This window comes from Erinaceus europaeus, chromosome 7 (genome assembly GCF_950295315.1).
Source record: "Erinaceus europaeus chromosome 7, mEriEur2.1, whole genome shotgun sequence".
Taxonomy (NCBI): domain Eukaryota; kingdom Metazoa; phylum Chordata; class Mammalia; order Eulipotyphla; family Erinaceidae; genus Erinaceus; species Erinaceus europaeus.
Genome location: NC_080168.1, coordinates 110,304,239 through 110,321,155, shown reverse-complemented (window position 1 = coordinate 110,321,155; position 16,917 = coordinate 110,304,239). Strand labels below are relative to the sequence as shown.

At 53.1% G+C, this 16,917-nt stretch overlaps 2 protein-coding genes across 4 annotated transcripts in view; one reads left to right on the top strand and one right to left on the bottom strand.

The window, feature by feature from the left end:
• The window catches only part of PDE1B (phosphodiesterase 1B), a 31,996-nt gene extending 25,420 nt beyond the window's left edge, over positions 1 to 6,576 (top strand). For both annotated transcript variants that reach the window (XM_016186027.2, XM_007518134.3), the window contains 9 exons: positions 28 to 128; positions 220 to 345; positions 475 to 576; positions 1,706 to 1,826; positions 2,439 to 2,520; positions 2,808 to 2,916; positions 3,346 to 3,476; positions 3,932 to 4,050; positions 5,220 to 6,576. In XM_016186027.2, coding sequence (XP_016041513.1) covers positions 28 to 128; positions 220 to 345; positions 475 to 576; positions 1,706 to 1,826; positions 2,439 to 2,520; positions 2,808 to 2,916; positions 3,346 to 3,476; positions 3,932 to 4,035 — 876 coding nt within the window. In that variant the 3' untranslated portion in view covers positions 4,036 to 4,050; positions 5,220 to 6,576. The remainder of the gene's footprint in view (positions 1 to 27; positions 129 to 219; positions 346 to 474; positions 577 to 1,705; positions 1,827 to 2,438; positions 2,521 to 2,807; positions 2,917 to 3,345; positions 3,477 to 3,931; positions 4,051 to 5,219) is intronic.
• Positions 6,577 to 7,515: 939 nt separating this feature from the next.
• PPP1R1A (protein phosphatase 1 regulatory inhibitor subunit 1A) lies at positions 7,516 to 16,163 on the bottom strand. Of its 2 annotated transcripts, XM_007518133.3 has the most exons (7): positions 15,795 to 16,130; positions 11,662 to 11,722; positions 10,644 to 10,681; positions 10,298 to 10,361; positions 9,168 to 9,317; positions 8,176 to 8,282; positions 7,516 to 7,635 (listed from the first exon to the last, which is right to left on the bottom strand). In XM_007518133.3, the coding sequence occupies exons 1-6, from the start codon at positions 15,876 to 15,878 to the stop codon at positions 8,176 to 8,178; spliced, it is 504 nt and encodes a 167-aa protein (XP_007518195.1). In that variant the 5' UTR covers positions 15,879 to 16,130; the 3' UTR covers positions 7,516 to 7,635. The 2 variants fall into 2 exon arrangements, with proteins under 2 accessions (XP_007518195.1, XP_016041512.1); XM_016186026.2 differs by lacking the exons at positions 7,516 to 7,635; positions 8,176 to 8,282 and adding an exon at positions 8,504 to 8,895 and having other exon boundaries at positions 15,795 to 16,163.
• Between the last annotated feature and the right edge of the window lie 754 nt (positions 16,164 to 16,917).

Genomic DNA, 16,917 nt, shown 5'->3' with positions numbered 1-16,917 from the left:
GCCTTCTCTCCTGTCTCTTCCTCCCAGCACTGCCTGTCAGAGATCGAGCTCCTGGCTATCATCTTTGCAGCAGCCATTCATGACTATGAGCACACAGGCACCACCAATAGCTTCCACATCCAGACCAAGTGAGGCCTGGGTAATGCTGCCATGGCATTGGGAGGTGGGGGAGGGGGTCCGCGCTTGCAGAGGGATGACATGGTGACCTTTGCTTTACAGGTCTGAATGTGCCATCCTGTACAATGATCGCTCGGTGCTGGAGAATCACCACATCAGCTCAGTTTTCCGGATTATGCAGGATGATGAGATGAACATTTTCATCAACCTCACTAAGGATGAATTCGTGTGAGCAAACACCAGGAGTGGGCATCCCTCAGAGACCTCTCCCCCTCCACCCCTCTCTTCCCACTTCCGGAACCTCCTCCCTTAGCAGTGCTGCGGAGGCTGATCGATCCTCTGGCTCTGTCCCTTCAGAGAGCTCCGAGCCCTGGTGATCGAGATGGTATTGGCCACAGACATGTCTTGCCATTTTCAGCAAGTGAAGACTATGAAGACGGCCTTGCAGCAGCTGGAGAGGTGGGGTCAGGCCCCAGTGACGTGTTGGGTGAACTGAGGGGTACATGTGTAGGTTACAGAAATGCTACATCTTTACCTAAATAGAGACACTCTTCTGGTCCTGGGAATCTGGATGTACCTCTGTGTATGACATGCATGTGTATACAACCTGGGGCTTGTGTACAGCTCAGACATCTGGTCTGCTGTGGTGTCCTCTGGGCTGGGAAATGGGCATTCTCACTGTACCTCCAGACTACGTACGCTTCCTCTAGATTATTGGGAAGATTATCCAGCTTCCTGAACTCACCCCTCTTAGCTGTGAAATGTGAAAATGATAAGGCCCCCTTCCCCTTCCTCCATGCCCCACCATGGCTTGCCATCAGATCCCATTCTAATAGGGAAATTAGGAGAGTTGTGTGATTTAGAAAAAGCATACAAGAGAAATGTCATGATTCGACCTACTATTACTTAGAAGTGGTGGGAATGTGCACATGTGCATGAGAGACAATGGACTGCCTGGGTCCTGAAAGTGTACATGTCTGTGGGGGAGCGTGTCGCTGCTGGGGAATAGCACTAATCATGATCTTCCTGAGAATTGTAGATGACGTCTACTGAGCACCCGTCATGTGCCAGACACTCTGCTAAACACTTCCAGGTTGTATTTAATTTTCAGAATAACGATGTGGCCACTTCTGTTGTGACTTCCATTTGGGATTGGGGAAAGTGAAATGTGGCTTTTTTTGAAAATTTATTTATTTATTTATTTAGTAATATTAGAGAAATGAGCAGAGCATCTCTCTGGCATATTTATGGCAAGGAGAACTTGAGACTTTGTGCTTGAGAGTCCAACATTTTATCCACTGTGCCACCTCCCAGGCCACAGATGTAGATTTTTTTTTTAATGTAGATGTTTTTAAATAACTTGTTCCATATTGCAGAGCCAATGTTTGATAGATTTTTGGCTGCAGGGCTAGTGGGGATACACACCCAGGTCCTCTGGTTCTTCGAGTCTGGGCTTCTTCCTATACACGTGTGCGGGTGCAGGTGTGTTCGAAGCCATCTGAAAGGCTCTGAGAGTGTCGGGAAGATGTGGAGTGATGCGGGACCCCTTTTCCTGCAGTATCAGTCTCTCTTGTCTTGTCCCGACCAGGATCGACAAGTCCAAGGCTCTATCTCTGCTGCTCCATGCTGCCGACATTAGCCACCCAACCAAGCAGTGGTCAGTCCACAGCCGCTGGACCAAGGCCCTCATGGAAGAATTCTTCCGCCAGGTACTGTGGCCTCTTCCCAGCCCTTGCCTCTGGGGGTCTTCCCCTGTGCTCTCCACATTCCCTGGTCCTCCTCCAGAACTTTATTTAGCACGCTGAAGCTTCTGACCTGACCTCAAGCTCTTGGGTATCCAACATCACTCTCCTCAGAGCTTGGTAATAGTTAGTTTCAGTTGTATTCTTGGTAATAGTTAGTTTCAGTTGTATTCTATCACTGACCACTCATTTCCTTTCTTTATTTGATAGGACAGAGAAAAATTAAGATATATATATATATATATATATATATATATATATATATATAGGGAGAGAGAGAGAGAGAGAGAGAGAGAGAGGAGAGAGAGAGAGAGAGAGAGGGAGATTGAGAGTTTCAGTCCTGCTTCACTGTTAGTGAAGCTTCTCTTCTGCATGTGGGGACCAGGGGCTTGGACCTGGGTCCTTGCATATTGTGATGTGTATACTTAGCTGGGCACACCACCACCCAATCCCATATGCCACTCATTTCCAAAGGAGAAATGCCTGTTCTCCCATACCAACCCCCTGTTCCCTAGCTGTACCCCAAGTCTGGTAGTTCTGAGGTATCTTCTCCAGAGCAGATCCTGTTTCCACCCTCAGGGCGACAAGGAGGCAGAGTTGGGCCTGCCCTTTTCTCCGCTCTGTGACCGCACTTCCACCTTGGTGGCACAGTCCCAGATTGGTGAGTGTCTCTATGGTGGGAAGGAGAGAGAGAGAATGCCGATTGGGCCCAAGTCCCTGTCCCATAAAGCTACTCCTCCTGTAGAGGCAAGTCCACATGCCAGATGGAGCCTGAGGTTCTGAGGTTGTGCGGGGGCTTCTCTGGGGGTCACAAAGAGACTGTGGCAAAGCCTGCTCCTGCTGGGGAAATGTTGGCCCCAGATTCCCTCTGTTCCTCAGTTTCCACATAGCCGGTATAGCTCTGCCTGTCCTCCAGCACAGTCCACTGCATCACCCTCATCACTGCAGGTTTCATTGACTTCATCGTGGAGCCCACATTCTCCGTGCTGACGGATGTCGCTGAGAAGAGTGTCCAGCCCTTGGCAGATGATGACTCCAAACCCAAAAGTCAGCCCAGGTGAGGAGGATGGTGGTGGTGGGGGGGGGAGGATTGGGGCTCCTGCTTTGGGGGAGGGGACTAATCCCATAGGGAGGAGGACCATTCCAAGCTGGGGGTCCCTTGGCAAAGAGACACACATGGGCAGGAGCATGAAATCTCAAGGGCATGACCTGCACCTGTTCCCCTCTGCCTTCCTTTAGCTTGGTCTTCATTGTCTTTCTACTAATCTTTGTATTCTCCTTCTGCTAGGTGTGTGTGTGTGTGTATGGGGGGGTGGGTAAAGATGTAGGGAGAGAGGTAGGGACTTGGGGACACCTAGCAGAGGGGAGAAGAACAGATAAGGCTTTTCCAGCCTTCTTCTGCTCATCCACTCCGTGGGCTGTGCAGGCAGTTCTGGAATGGGCCGGGTCTAACTTCTGGGGTGGGGGTGGGGTGTCCTGTGTCTAGCTTCCAGTGGCGCCAGCCTTCTTTGGATGTGGAAGTAGGAGACCCCAACCCTGATGTGGTCAGGTTCCGCTCCATCTGGACCAAGTACATCCAGGAGAACAAGCAGAAGTGGAAGGAGCGGGCAGCAAGTGGTGGGTGCCAGCAGAGGGCAGGGCACTGAGACGGGCTGTGTGGACCTTCTCCTTAAGCCCTTGGAGCGGCCCTTTGTTAGCAGTGGGCCTGATCTGACTCAAGTCAGATCATAAGCAAGACCCACTGGCCTGGAGCATGGGACTGGAGGGATGGTGGGTGTGGGGGTTGCAGTCTAAGGTGCCTCAGGCACACTGTGGTCTGTAAACAGCACCCTGGCAGGTTTGGAGGACACATGGGTCCTGGCTGGGAAAAGTCTTCCTTAGTGTGGGAACTGAAGGTGGTGGTTTCAGCCAGGCTGGAGAGGCTGATCCTCACGGTGGTGGGTTAGATGTAGCTCGACTGGGAGGCAGGGGGGCTGCCTAGGATCTCTGGCTTTTCTGCACACAATCTTTTGAGTCAGGTGGAAAAAGATTTTGTCCTAGGCCCCACCTCCTGTGTGCCCCTCCCCCGGCAGGCATCACCAACCAGATGTCCATCGACGAACTGTCCCCCTGTGATGAAGAGGCCCCGCCCTCTCCCTCTGAGGATGAGCACAACCAGAATGGGAACCTGGACTAGCCCGGGGCTCCCCAGGTGAGCCTGACCTGATGGGGGTCGTGGGGCCTGGGCTCTTGGAGACTGCAGGATGCAGGGAGAGATGGGGGTCCAGCATGGCACCTTTGAGTCATCTCTGGAGGTGTGTGTGTGTGTGTGTGTGTGTGTGTGTGTGTGTGTCTGTGAGTGTGTCCTCTTTCTAGTCAGGAAAACAGGAAGTGAAGGTGTGGAATTGAGTGAGGGAGTGAGGAGGAAGCAGGGAAATCCTCCCACCTCTTCTGTCCCAGTTTCTGTAGGAAGAAAGGAGGAGGGAGGTCCTCAGGAGGAGGGCAGGCTGAGCAAGGTTATAGTTAGTTCCTGGGGCACCCACCTGAGGGTTCAGGAAACAAACTTGAGTAGGGCACGAGACCTGAAGTCAGCTGGACGTGGCTACCTGGAGCCCCTGCTCACCCTGGACACCTCCCAGAGGCAAATTTTGAGTATTGATAACTTATATTTTATTTTATTATTGTTATTATTATTATTTTAGCAGAGCTCTACTCAGCTCTGGTTTACGGTGATGCTGGGGGTTGAACCTGGGTCCTCAGAACTTCACGCACAAAAGTCTTTTGCAGAACCACTATGCTGTCTCCCTAGCCATCCAGGGGCAATTTTGGTACAACTATGTGTGGGGCTGAGTGTAGACCCATGGGGCCTGGAAAAGCTAAGTCAGGCTGGAGATGGGAGACAAAGGTCAGTCGCCCAGAAATGGCTCCGTGAACAAAGGCAGGATTTGCAAGCCTAGGGCTCTTTTGATCCTCAGCGTTGCAGGTATCAGTGATGCTCTGGCGTCTCTCTCTGCCTTTTCCATGTGAAACCACCTCGTATGATATACATTTTTCATGTCCGCCCCTTTTTATTTTTGTCACTCGGGTTATTGCTGAGGCGTTGCTCTCAGTGGCCACATTTTTTCTTTTCCTTTATAGCAGTATTAGAGATAGAGATAGTGAGGGAGACACAGAGGAGAGACACATGCAGCACTGTTCCTTCACTTGTGGAGCTTCTCCTTTGCAGGGAGTGGGGCTAGGACTTGAACTTAGGTCCTCTGCAATGGCATTGTGTGAACTCTGCTGGGCAACCCATCACAGGGTCTTAAAATAAGCTTTTTTTTTTCTTTTAAAAAGAGACAAAGTTAAGTGCACTGAGGCTTCTTCCTCCTCTTCCTGCAGGTCCTTACAAAGTCCAGAATGTTCAATGTCATCAGCACCATCCATCAGGACGGACTCCCCATCTGCTCCAAGGGAGCACGGAGGGCGAGGAACAGACAGCTCATCCGAATGCCAAAATGCCAGAGACTGTGCGGTTGGGGAAAGGACCCTCCCCGCCCAACACTCATTGGGGCACATTTTAATCTCCTGGCAGCGAGACTGGGGAACTTCAGACTCCCAGTAGTCACTGTGCCCATCCCCTGCCTCGGGACACCCCCTCACAGCTGGACAGGTGGCTGGCTGAGAGGGAGCTTCCTGGAGGCTCCCCAGGGCCTGGGGGAGGGTCAGCGATGCCAGCCCTCAGGCCCTCCCCATCATTTTTGCCTCCAAGTTTCTAAGCAATACATTTGGGGGGTTCCCTCAGCCCCCACCCCAGATCTTAGCTGGCGGGTCTGGGTTTCCTTTTCCTTCTCTGGGAAGGGCTGGGATAGAAGAGGAAGCTGGGGTTTCTCAGAGCCCTTAGTGCAGGGAGGTTGTGGGCTCATTCAGGGAGTGGTACCTTATTAGGGCCTGGGAATGGGGGGTCACATCCTTTATGCCCCAGATCTGCACCGCTTCAGCCCATCCCCTGCCATCTTTCCTATTCTAAACTGGCACTGGTGGGAGAGAGGAGCCATTGAGACCAGGGCTGGAGAGGATGCCTTTCCTGGGGTTCTCAAGAACTCAGATCTGGTCTGGGCCTCTGGGCATGTCGACTGCCCCGGCCAGAAGCCCTTTGCCTCCTTTCTTCCTCTCCTGGGGTTGAGGGCTCCCATTGACCTGTGTCTGTAAAGTGCTTTGAGACTTCCCCAGCAAAGCACCTTCGGGGTACCTCCTGTGAGTACACAAAAGGAGAGAGCAGCTGGGCCAGGGTCAAGGGAGTATGAGGCGGGTGTAACCCAGCAATCCAGTGTGGCCAGCAGAAGGTCCCTCTCCCAGCACTGGCCTAGCTGCAGGCACCCAGGGGCCCTCCCCTAGGTTCAGCGTGGGTGGTAGGTGGGAAGCAAATGGGGGAGGGCTTGAGGTTGTTGCCATCCTGCCTCCTGAAGAATGCCCAGCCCTGTGCCCCTTCCCCTGCTCAGGCTCTCCTTGCCCAGCCCTGCCCCCAGAAAAGGCCCAAATCCAGGTGACTGCCCTTATCCTTTCTTATAAATACCAACCATGCATTTGTACAGTGGGCCCTGTCTGTGCGAAGTACATATTCTACGGTCCCTCAGACCTGCCACTTGTCCCCCTGGTCCCACCCTGAGGGGGGAGCAGAGATGCATGTGATGCCCCCCACCCTGGGTCTTCCAGAACCCTGCTATAGCCAGAGATCAATAAAGAAGGGAGACCAGGCCTCGCTGTGTGGTGTTCATTAGGAGGGAGCCCACTGGGTCCTCGCGTGCCCTGTCTTTTCGGCGCTCGGTGAAGCCCTGGCATGGCATTCTTCCTACTGTGTGTGCGGGCTCACAGAGGTGGGGGAAGCTAAGGGCACAGCAGGTTGGGGCCATACACTTGTGAGGTTCTTTCATCTCTGTCACCCTGAAGTTCCAATGGGGGGTGGGGTGGGGGAGAGAATCTTGCCTTCTGAGCTTCCCTCTTCCACCTGGAAAAGTCAGATGCAGGGGCCTGGCTCTGAGGTCTGCAGATTCCCCTCCACCTGTGCTCAGCTTCTGCCTTTCACCTGCCCTTTCAGTGTGTTGAATAAAGGGGAAAGCTGTCCTTTCTGGATTCCAGCAAGGGCTCTTGATTCATAATCACTGTTATTTCAGCCTATCTTTATGAATGGGTAAGAGCAGGGATCGTGGTTTCATCACAGCAGGAGTAGGGGACACATCACGAAGCTTGGCGATCCAAAGGAAAGGTGGCTGAAGCTTAGCAGCCAGGCCTTCTTATTCTCTTGGACTAGGGTGCAGTTTCCCAGCTGTTCCAGCAGATGGCGCCCACAGTACATGCAACAGCCAGACTTGCACCAAATTTTGCAGCTGCTGGGAAATCCTGCCAGCTGGTCCTATCTTTTCAACTCCCTAAGAAAAGAGACCCGGGAACCATCTTTCCTTCTTAGCACCCTGGAAGTTAGTCCTCTCATCTGTGGAGAACCTACAAATATCTTCCTCCAGCAAGTTGGGTAGGGTTAGGGGTAGACTCCCCTGTTCCCCAGCCCCTTTCTTAAGGGCATATGGGCATATGGTGGGGTTTCATATAGGCATGTGGTACGGCTGCAGTGGGCAGAGTAAGAGGGAGGGAGGAAAGATTCTCCAAGTCTGGAAAGAAGGAAAATGCCAAGAGCCTAACACCAAATTTATCACTTTTTAAAAACATGAGGTTGTTCCCGAAAGTGAAGAAATAAGAAATTCAGTGCTCATGCATTCCCAGCTGCAGTCTGGGTACCAGGAGGCCTCTTTCCCTCTCAGACCTGTTGTGGGGAAGGGAGCAGAAGAAGAGGGTGAGTGGGGGTGGGGTGGGGCGGGGGGGGGGGCTGAGAGGTTCCACTGTTGCCTCTGCTGGCCTGCCAACCATCCCAGGTGCCAAGCATCTAACTCCCAAATTTTGACTACTGTCCCTTTGTCCCATCCCACACCAAGAAGCGAGGGCTGCAAAATCAGAACTTAGGAGGTTATTTCATAAATGATGAATGCCTCCTCTTCTCTGGGGGGCATGGGGCAGGGGACAGGCATGACTCCCCCAGGCTGTATAGGTGAGGCTCTCCCTCTGGCTTCCACATGTACTTTATTGGACAGTCTGTGGCCTAATTCCATACCCCTGCCAGGTGTAGCAGGATTTAACCTCAGTCCCTTTTGTTACTGATCCCATTTCTCTGTTAGAGGAAATGCAAGTCATAATAAATAGCTTGGGAGTAACTGAGGTCATTGTCCCCTTCTTCCTCACTCTAAATCTCAACCCCCGTGTTATCCCCACAGCCTGGAGACTGGGCAGCCCAGCTCTGGGGTCTTACCTAGTTGGCTCCCTGGGAATCCAAAGGTGGTGGGTGGGTTGAAGGTTCCCCTGTGCTGGGCTCCTCACTGCCTCTCTCCTGATTTCTAAGGACGGATTCTGTAGGCTCTAAAGAGGGGAAATGTGGTGGGAGTGAGAAGCAGTATATATGAGGGTTTGGAGGGGGGGGGCAATGCTCATCCTATCCTGAACCAGGGGCCAACTGGACATGACCCTCTGTGTTTCCTTTGATCAGTTACTGTTACGGTTTTACTATTTTTTTTTGTCTGCCCAAAGAAATGAGAAAAGAAAAACCCTCTAAAAACAGAAACAATTTGGTACAAACACAATGTGTTTATATGACTTGAGTTTATATGAGGCTCTTTCTAGTCTTTACTTAGCCCATTTAGTGGGCCCATTCGTTTCACTGCAGGAATATTAATGCGTTTGATTACAGGGTGCTCTGCTGGGGGCATGAAGTAATATACAGTACATACACTGTGTTACCTTCATCCAATTAGAGAAACACTGAGTTCTGGGATACATCTGGGATAACGGACCCTAGACAGGTAGTAAGACCACGGGCAGTAGTTCCTTTTTATTGCATACTTTGTATGCGTCGGCTGCTGGGCTAAGAACCAGTCTCATTCAATTTTCATAAACAGCCCAGCGAACTCGGCACCATCATGGTCATTTTGTAGACGGAGGCTAAGTAAGTTGCTTCAGGCCTCTGGGCTGGCACCTGAGGTGGAGTTAGGATTCTAGTCTAAGTGCTGTTCCTACTACGGTGGGGCTGTGTTTATGTGTGTGGGGGCGTTGTCCCCATGCAGCACAGAGGGGAGCTCTGAAGTCCCAGCTGGGAGGGCTTGGGTCATGCAGTAAGGATTGAGAAGCTCAGCAATTTGTGCCAGTATATCCATATTCTAAGACTGACTCTAGCTGGCGCAAGAACCCTCCTCCCAGGGATAAGACTTGCTTCCTCCTGGGCTGTGTCCCTCCCCAGTCTGAACATACTTTGTGCTTTCCCAGATGCGCCCAGCCTTGGCTCCACTTCTGTGGTCTCAGGTGGGAAGGACTCCTGGGTCCCTGTGCTGCTGGATGCTCCCTCGGGCTCTTCTTCCTGCTGCTGTTGCCCCAGGTGATGTTCAACCATCATCTGAAGCTCTGGAGGCACAGAAAAAGGGAGGCAATGTTGGACATGACTGCCACGAGTCTCCCCTCTGACCCCTTCAATTCAACTACCTGGCTAAAGTGTGGTTGAGCATTTCCACACCCTTGTGACCAATCCCCCCTCCCCCACACCTGAATGAAATGAGGCATTGGCTAGGCAAAGAGAAGGGACTAGAGCTGGACAAAAAAACATATTTCCTTCGACAATGGGAAGGAAGTTAAGGAACCTTCTTACAGGTGTGACAGGAGATTCAAAGCAAGGGAAAACACTAAAACTGTGGCTCACTTCAGCAGACCCAAGGACTCAAAGGGGGGGGGGAGGGCAGGGATGGTACTGAAAGGAGGTTGGGAGCCCAGTGTCCTATGGTGAAGGGAGATGGTGTGACAATTTGGTGGCTGGTGAAGTGTGATGACACCTGTCTTGGTGTCACTATTGTGTAACTATTGCTGTGACAACCGTGGTGTTGTGGAACAACATTTCCTAGGTAAAGTGATTGGGAAAAACAACACCAAACACCACAAACATAATAGATCCTTCTAACTTGCTGTGATATAAAGTCTCAACAAAACAATACTCGGTTTTTATTAGAAATATTTGAGCACCTGCTCTGTGCTGGGCAAGCTCACTTGTTTTACCTTTTTCTTTTCTAGCTAAAGACAGAGAAGGCAGAGAGACAGACAGTGAAAGGAACCAAGCACCGAAGCTACCTTTGAGATGGTGGGGGTGGGGCTCGAACCAAAGTCACACCCATGGCAAAGCAGCCACATATTTTGACCCGAAGGGCACAGTGAGGGAGCGTTCCAGACGCAGTAGCTCCCCAGTAAATGGTGGCAAAGCTGGAATCCAGCTTCATCTTTCTAGTCACATTCTACTGTGGTCAGGACAGACTGACCTCCCCCAGGGTTCCTCTTTCCTTAAGGGGTCATGAGGTATACCGCTCCTGGGGCTGAGGGGATGGGCAGGACCTCCGAACCTTTCATTGTGGGTGTGGTCCTCGTCACCTTCTTCCGCTGCCGTGGAGACATAGTCAGAGTGGTCTGTGAAGGACACAGGGCGCGGTGGGTGCCAGCTCTTCCTGCCCTCCTCCACTGCCATGCCAGGCTTGGGGGTAGGTGTGGACTTCAGGAGGTGTGTGTGTGTGTGTGTGTGTGTGTGTGTGTAAGATAATCTCTCTCCCCCAATGTGAGCAGGAGGGCTGTGTGTGGGATGTCTGTGCATGTTCACTCTTGCACATGGGAGTGTCTTTTTTTTTGGGGGGGGGAGTCAAATGGCTCAGAAGTTGGACAGGGTGGTCTAGGGAGTCCCTGGGTTCAGCTTACCTTGAGAAGTGGGTTGGGGATCCTGTCTTCATCTATCTCTGGGGGGACAGGGAGAGGAGACAGTGAGAAGGATGAGAGACCCATGTACCCCCTCAAGTTCTTTCCAGGGGAGGAGCCTCTGTCCCCCAGTTCTGCTCATGGCTGCCTCTAGCAAGTGGGTTCCTAGGCTGACCCCCTTTAGTCCCCTCCTGCTCCCCTAACCTCCTCATCCCCACTTACCTAGGCCTGTTCCATCTTGCCTGCTCTGTCTGGTATGCTCTTGCCTGGGAACTAACTTCGAGGTGCCCCAAAGCAGGTCCTTTAGCTCTTTTCCCTTTCTTTGAAGTCTTTGTCTTTGTCTTTCTAAACATCCCTGGCAGTTACCAGGCTCAGAAGTGAACTGTGCCATGGGAGGGGACACTGGATAGAGCACAGCAAAGCCATCCAGTGCAGGGCTGGGCAGGCAGAGTGGATTTTGGTAGTTGGAGGATAGCTGGAGACTCAGGTTTCCCGGGCTCCACCAGAGATGATCAGCTTGGTCCCGGCTGGCTTGTGCTCTCTCCTGTCTAGCGCCCTAACACTCTCTGAGACGTGGCACTCCTGCCAGACCTTGGTGGGAGGGACACTGGTGACCCCAATCCCAGCTGCTCCCTGGGCTGTTACCCTTCCCCTTCCCCTCAGGGGGCTTTGAAGATGGCTGATGGAGGCGGTCCCTCCCCCCACAGCTGTCACTGCCTCTGGGGGTGGGGGTAGCAGCCTCGCAGTTGCTGGAGAAACCTGGAAGGCTGTTGCCGCAGCAACCAGCACTCAGTTGACCACCCCAATTCCTGGGGGGGCTTAGGAACCAGGTGGTCTCCCTCCATTTTCCAGCTCTGCTCCACTTTCCTTTCCTGCTAACCCAGCCTTGGCTATCCTGCTTCCCAGACTGAGTGGGAAGCCAGATCCCTCCTCTGATGTGCTGGTCTCTCTGGTATCCACCTCCCCTCACCAGGACCCCGTTGTCCCCATTCTCTCTTCAGCGACCCAGCCTTCATGTTACCTGGGGATGACTGGTCACTGGTCAGCACAAGGGTGGCAGGGGTGGGGCGGCGCCTCCGAATCTGAGGGAAGAGGTCAAGTGCACAAGGGAGCATCCTATACCACTTAGCAGAGTGACTCCGCCGGCCCACTTAACACAACTCAGAGACGTTAGTGTGACACCATGTCACACTAACTCCTCTGTCCCTGTGTGGTCCAGCCCTTGACCTTGGGGACCCCACAGACCACCCCTATTCCTTGTTTCCACTCTGTGCATCTCCCCAAGTCCTGAGGCTCAGACTCCTCACTTCTCCACAGTTAGGGCTATATCTGTTCTAAGGCATTGATCTCTGGCTTTCCATCCATCCTGGATCAATGGTCCGAAATAACCTGAGAAGACACGAGGTTTTCCTTTAGTTCCCCTCACTCATCAAATGGACATTAATCTTTTGTGAGCCAGCACCTGCAGACAGCACTCCTCCCGCCCTCCCAGCCTAAGAAGTGGAGGCAGCACAGAGAGGGCAGGTGTGAAGGTGTGTTCTCCTGGCTCTTGATCTCCCTTCCCAATCCTGGCCTAGGGAGACCCTTGGCACAGTTAACACGATGTGAGGAGGATCTTATGGCAGGATCCTGGTCAGGAACTAAAGTTTAACTGGCAAATTCTGCACGGGGCTCTGTGTCCCGATGAAAGAAATGAACATGTGTGTGGTGATTGGCTGCTGTTCTTTTGTCATGCTGCCAATAAAGTTGATTGTTGTTGAAGTCGGTTCAAGGACTCTCGGGACATGTGGTTCTTTTCCTTCTCTCTGGAGGCTTTTGAGGCTTGGAAGTGAGGGGGAATGATGAGGCTGCAGCCCCTTGCAGCTCTTCCAGAGCAGCACTGTGAAGGGAAGGCTAGTGGGACTGGAAAAGGGGCTAAAATGACCCAGGACTGAGGGGATTAGGATGAAAACACTCAATGATCATAGTCTCATGTTTGCATATTCATTATATAGGATCATTATCTTTGGGGGTATGGGTAGTAAGACACATGTCATTCTTTATGCCTAAAAAGTGGGTACCAGCCATAGCATGAGTGGCAATTTTAGCCCTTCCCCCTCCCCCAAGAAAAACCAGAATATGTGGAATGGGAGTATGTTCGGACAGGGCATTGTTTTCTCAGAAGACTCTAGTGGTACCTTGTTTGGGTTGACATTTCAAGTTCCTTGGCAGTACCAGCCCTTTGTGTGAACATGTAAACATCAGCTTACGTCCACTGCTGGCTATTCCTGGTGCAGATGTGCTGGACACCAGGACACGGGCAGGTGTGTAGCATCCATGTGAGATGGGGACATTCTATTCCCAAGAAGGACTCCTCTCTATTTCTTTCCTGCCCTGGGGGGGTGGTTGTGGAAGAGTGAGAGACAGGGAAGTCATGGGGTAGAGGTCTGTGGAAGTTGGGAGCCTGAGACGCAGACCCAAGTATGACAGAAAGGATCTCTGAGGAAGCAGCAGGCTTCGCTGTGCTCTTGGATAGCTCTGTCCTCAATTAGTTTCCTTGTCTGAAATAAGCTTTGCCCTTTCCTTTCCTTTTCTTTCTCTTTTTTTCTTTTCTTTCTTTTATTTGATGGGACAGAGAGAAATTGAGAGGGAAGGAAGGAGAAAGAGGGAAGAGAAAGAGAGATACTTGTAGACCTGCTTCACCACTTGTGAAGGTTCCCCCTACAGGTGAAGTCCTTGGCTTGCTGACATGTGTGCTTAGCTGGAGCTGAGTGTGCCATTCACATAAGCTTTTTTCTTTCTTTTTCTTTTTCTCATTCTTTCTTTCTTTTCTTTTCTTTTTCTTTTTCTTTTCTTTCTTTTTTTTTTTTGCTCCAGGGCTATCGATGGGGCTTGGTGCTGGCACTATAAATTCACTGCTCCTGGTGGCCATTTTTTCCATTGGATAGGACAGAGAGAAATTGAGAGAGGTGGGGGAGGTAGAGAGGTTATGCTTCACAAGTGGTGACACATACCCTCCTGTGGTAGGGAGCTTGGGCCTCACACGAACATTATGCATGAACATTAGCTTCATACCATGTGCCCTTAACCAGGTGTACCACTGCCCAGCCCCTCTCACACAAGCTTTCTAAGCACAAACTCCTTGAGGGCTGCCATGTCCTACAGTAGTGAGACTTCAAGCACATGAGCCACTGGGAATTAAGGAGATGATTTTTTTCCTTTTCCTTACCCCTTTCTCAAATTCTTGCTCTCAAGGACATCTGGTGACTTCACCTCTGATTTATTCAGGCCTGGGATCTAGTAACTGTGGGTGCCTTTGTGTGCCCTGCCCATCTGTGCTCCATATCACAGTGCTTCCAACCCTCTTTGCCCTCTGATGTTGGTTGGGTTAGGAGTTCCTGCCAAGCCTGGAGCTTTCTGCCTACATACTTGGTCATGCTGCAAAGGGGCTGAGGTTAGACAGCAGGTAGAATTTCTGGCCTCACAGACACAGATTTCTGAAGAATCGAGAAAGCAGGCTGCTGTTCTGCTTCTTTCCTCTGATTTTGTAATATTGCCTTCTCTTCTTTCTCCTCCTGCTCTGACCCCTAAGACCTCTGAATCAGCTGTTCAAGCCCCCCCCCCCCAACATTCACCTCCACCTGCCTCTTCTAACACCAAACAGATGCAGGTGCTAGGAGTGAGTCCTGTCTGTGCCAGGGGAAGGCAGTTCTGCTTGGAAACTTACCCCTAGCCCCCACAATCTTGTAGACCCCCTCAGTCTGCTTTTCTTTTCTGAGTCTGAGGTTATCTGAGTCAGTTCCCTGCCTCCAGGCCTAACAGCATCTTCCCTGGTCCCCACGTTGGAGGCTCCCTTCCACCTCATGTTCTGGAGGGTTAGTCTTAGCACATTCCTTCTGTTGTCATACCTCAGAGGTGGAGGCAGGGTTCCCCCAGGCCAGCACAGCATGAGAAGACAGCACCAGCCTCCTCTCCACAACTTGAGTTGTAGGGGAGCTCAGTGCCTGCCCTCTCCCTGCATAGCCAGCCTTTATTCTACTCAGTTGCTGCAGCAACAGAGAGAATCTCTTCTGCAGGCCATGCTGAAGGGCCACAGAGCTTCTCCAGGTGGGCAGCTGGCTGGAGAGACAGAGCCCTGACCTTGTGTGTGGTGGACATTCTTTTGGGAGGGGGCTGTCGAGGTGAATAGACAGAGAACACGGGCAGAGATGGATCAATGAGCAAATATTTGGCAAAGGGCGGTAGTAAGGGCCACGACGGGTGGTCCCCCTCCTAGCAGGCACACATGCTCACTCACACGGAGACGCACACTTGCTCACACACTGCCGCCTCTGCCAGGCTGCTCTGAGCTAAAAATAGGCCAGGCCAGGAGGCTGGGCCAGGGCCCTGGACTCCCACCCGTTGAGCTAAGGCCAGCACAACTGCTTCTACATTGCACAGAGCTGGGCTCAGACCAGGGCCCCAGAAAACCCTTTGCCTTTCTAATACAGCGGCTCCATCCAGCCCTGCTCCCCACTTCAAAGGGCAGGAGTTGGGACGAGGACCCACGTGTCCAGACTTACAGAAGAAGAAGCCTCAGCCCGCAGACTCTCCTCAAAGCCCCCAGCCCTCCACGTTTCCCCAGTCCCTTCTCATCACTCCCCAGAGTCAGCTGGATAGGCGTGCCCCCACCCGCCTTAGGAGAGGACAAGGGGCTCATTTCTCTCCTTCCAACTCCTACCGGCTCCTTTCCATTCCCTACAATCTCACCAAACCCTGCCGCACTGCTGCCCCGCACCCCCATCAATGCCCCCACCCAGTTCAGAAACTGGTGGAGGTTGACTTGGGTGGGGGATGCAGGCTGGGTGGAGGGGGAGGGGTCGTGTCCTCGCTGGGCCCCTCCCCCAGGGCTGCAGAGGCCGAGAGTGACTGGGGGTGGGGGGGCAGGCGGGGAGTGCAGGTGCTTAACTGTCTGTGGGTCTCCAAGAAGAGAGAGATGTGGCTCTGATGATGGGGGAGGGGAGAGAGGACCCCCCACCCCCGCCCCCTAAATGAGCGCGCTCGTCCTCGCGGGGGTGAGGTGGGGGGCTCACTGCTAAGGAGGACTCAGCGGGGACCCAGGATCCCGCCGGCCCGGCCCGGGGGTGCCCTAGTCCTCGGCTGAACGAGTCCCCGCCGCCCCGCCCTGCTCCGCACCTGCTCCGCCGCCTCGGGGTCAAGGTGCGGCTCCAGCAGCGGGACGGTGAACTGGATCTTGCGCGGGCTGTTGTCGGGCTCCATGGCTGGGGCGGCGGCGGCGGCGGCTGCGGCTGGGGGGACGCGGCGGGACTCGGGGCTGGGGCGGGAGCGCTCCTTCTCCGCTGCGCTCCGGCCCGGCCCCAGCCCGGCGCGCTGGGCTCACCGCTCGCGACTCAGCGCTCCCGGCTCGCGGCCCCGGGACTCGGCGACACCGATTGGCTCCCCGCCCGGCCCCCCGCCCCGCCCCGCCCCGCCCCGCCCCCGCCGGGAACCTTAACCCAGTGGTGACCGCAGCCCGCTCGGGTCAGCGCTTGGGGGCCGCGAGGTGCGGGCGTGGCCGGGTCCCCGCCGGAGGCGACAGCCTGGGCAGGTCCCCCAGGTGTCCCCGGAGATCAGCGCTGGGAATGGGGGTGGGGAGCGGCTGCGGAGAACTTCTTCAGGCCCGGGTGGGGTTTGGGGCTTGGGGGGCGGTGAGGGAATGGAGGGGCGTTGCGGGAGAGGAGGATGTGAAGGCCAGCAGAAGGTCGCCTTTATGAGCTTTAAGGGGGTGGCGGCTCGGGAATATGATATCTATATCTATATCTATATCTATATCTATATCTATATCTATATCTATATCTATATCTATATCTATATCTATATCTATATCTATATCTATATCTATATCTATATCTATATCTATATCTATATCTATATCTATATCTATATCTATATCTATATCTATCTATATAATAAAGGCGGGGGACAGGACTCTGCATGCAGCCAGAGGGACAAGGCTAGAGGCAGAGAGGGACTTTTCCTGGAGAGGAAGCTACCAGAGTGGAGGTGGAAACTCGGAGGGGAAGGGTGGCATCTGGGCACCTCGCAACCCCTCGGCTGGGGTCTTAGGGGAACCGCGCCCCCCTTCAGAGGTGTTGAAGGGGGGTGGTGGAGAGAGTGGTGGAGAGAACACCATCTGGGGCTGCAAAAGGAGCTGTGGGGGTTGGGAGTGGGGGTGGGGAGGCCATAGTGCTCTGAGATAATTTTCTCTTTCTGCTTGCTAAATCCTGGGGATTGGCAGGTGGAAGGCTGCAAGAGGAGA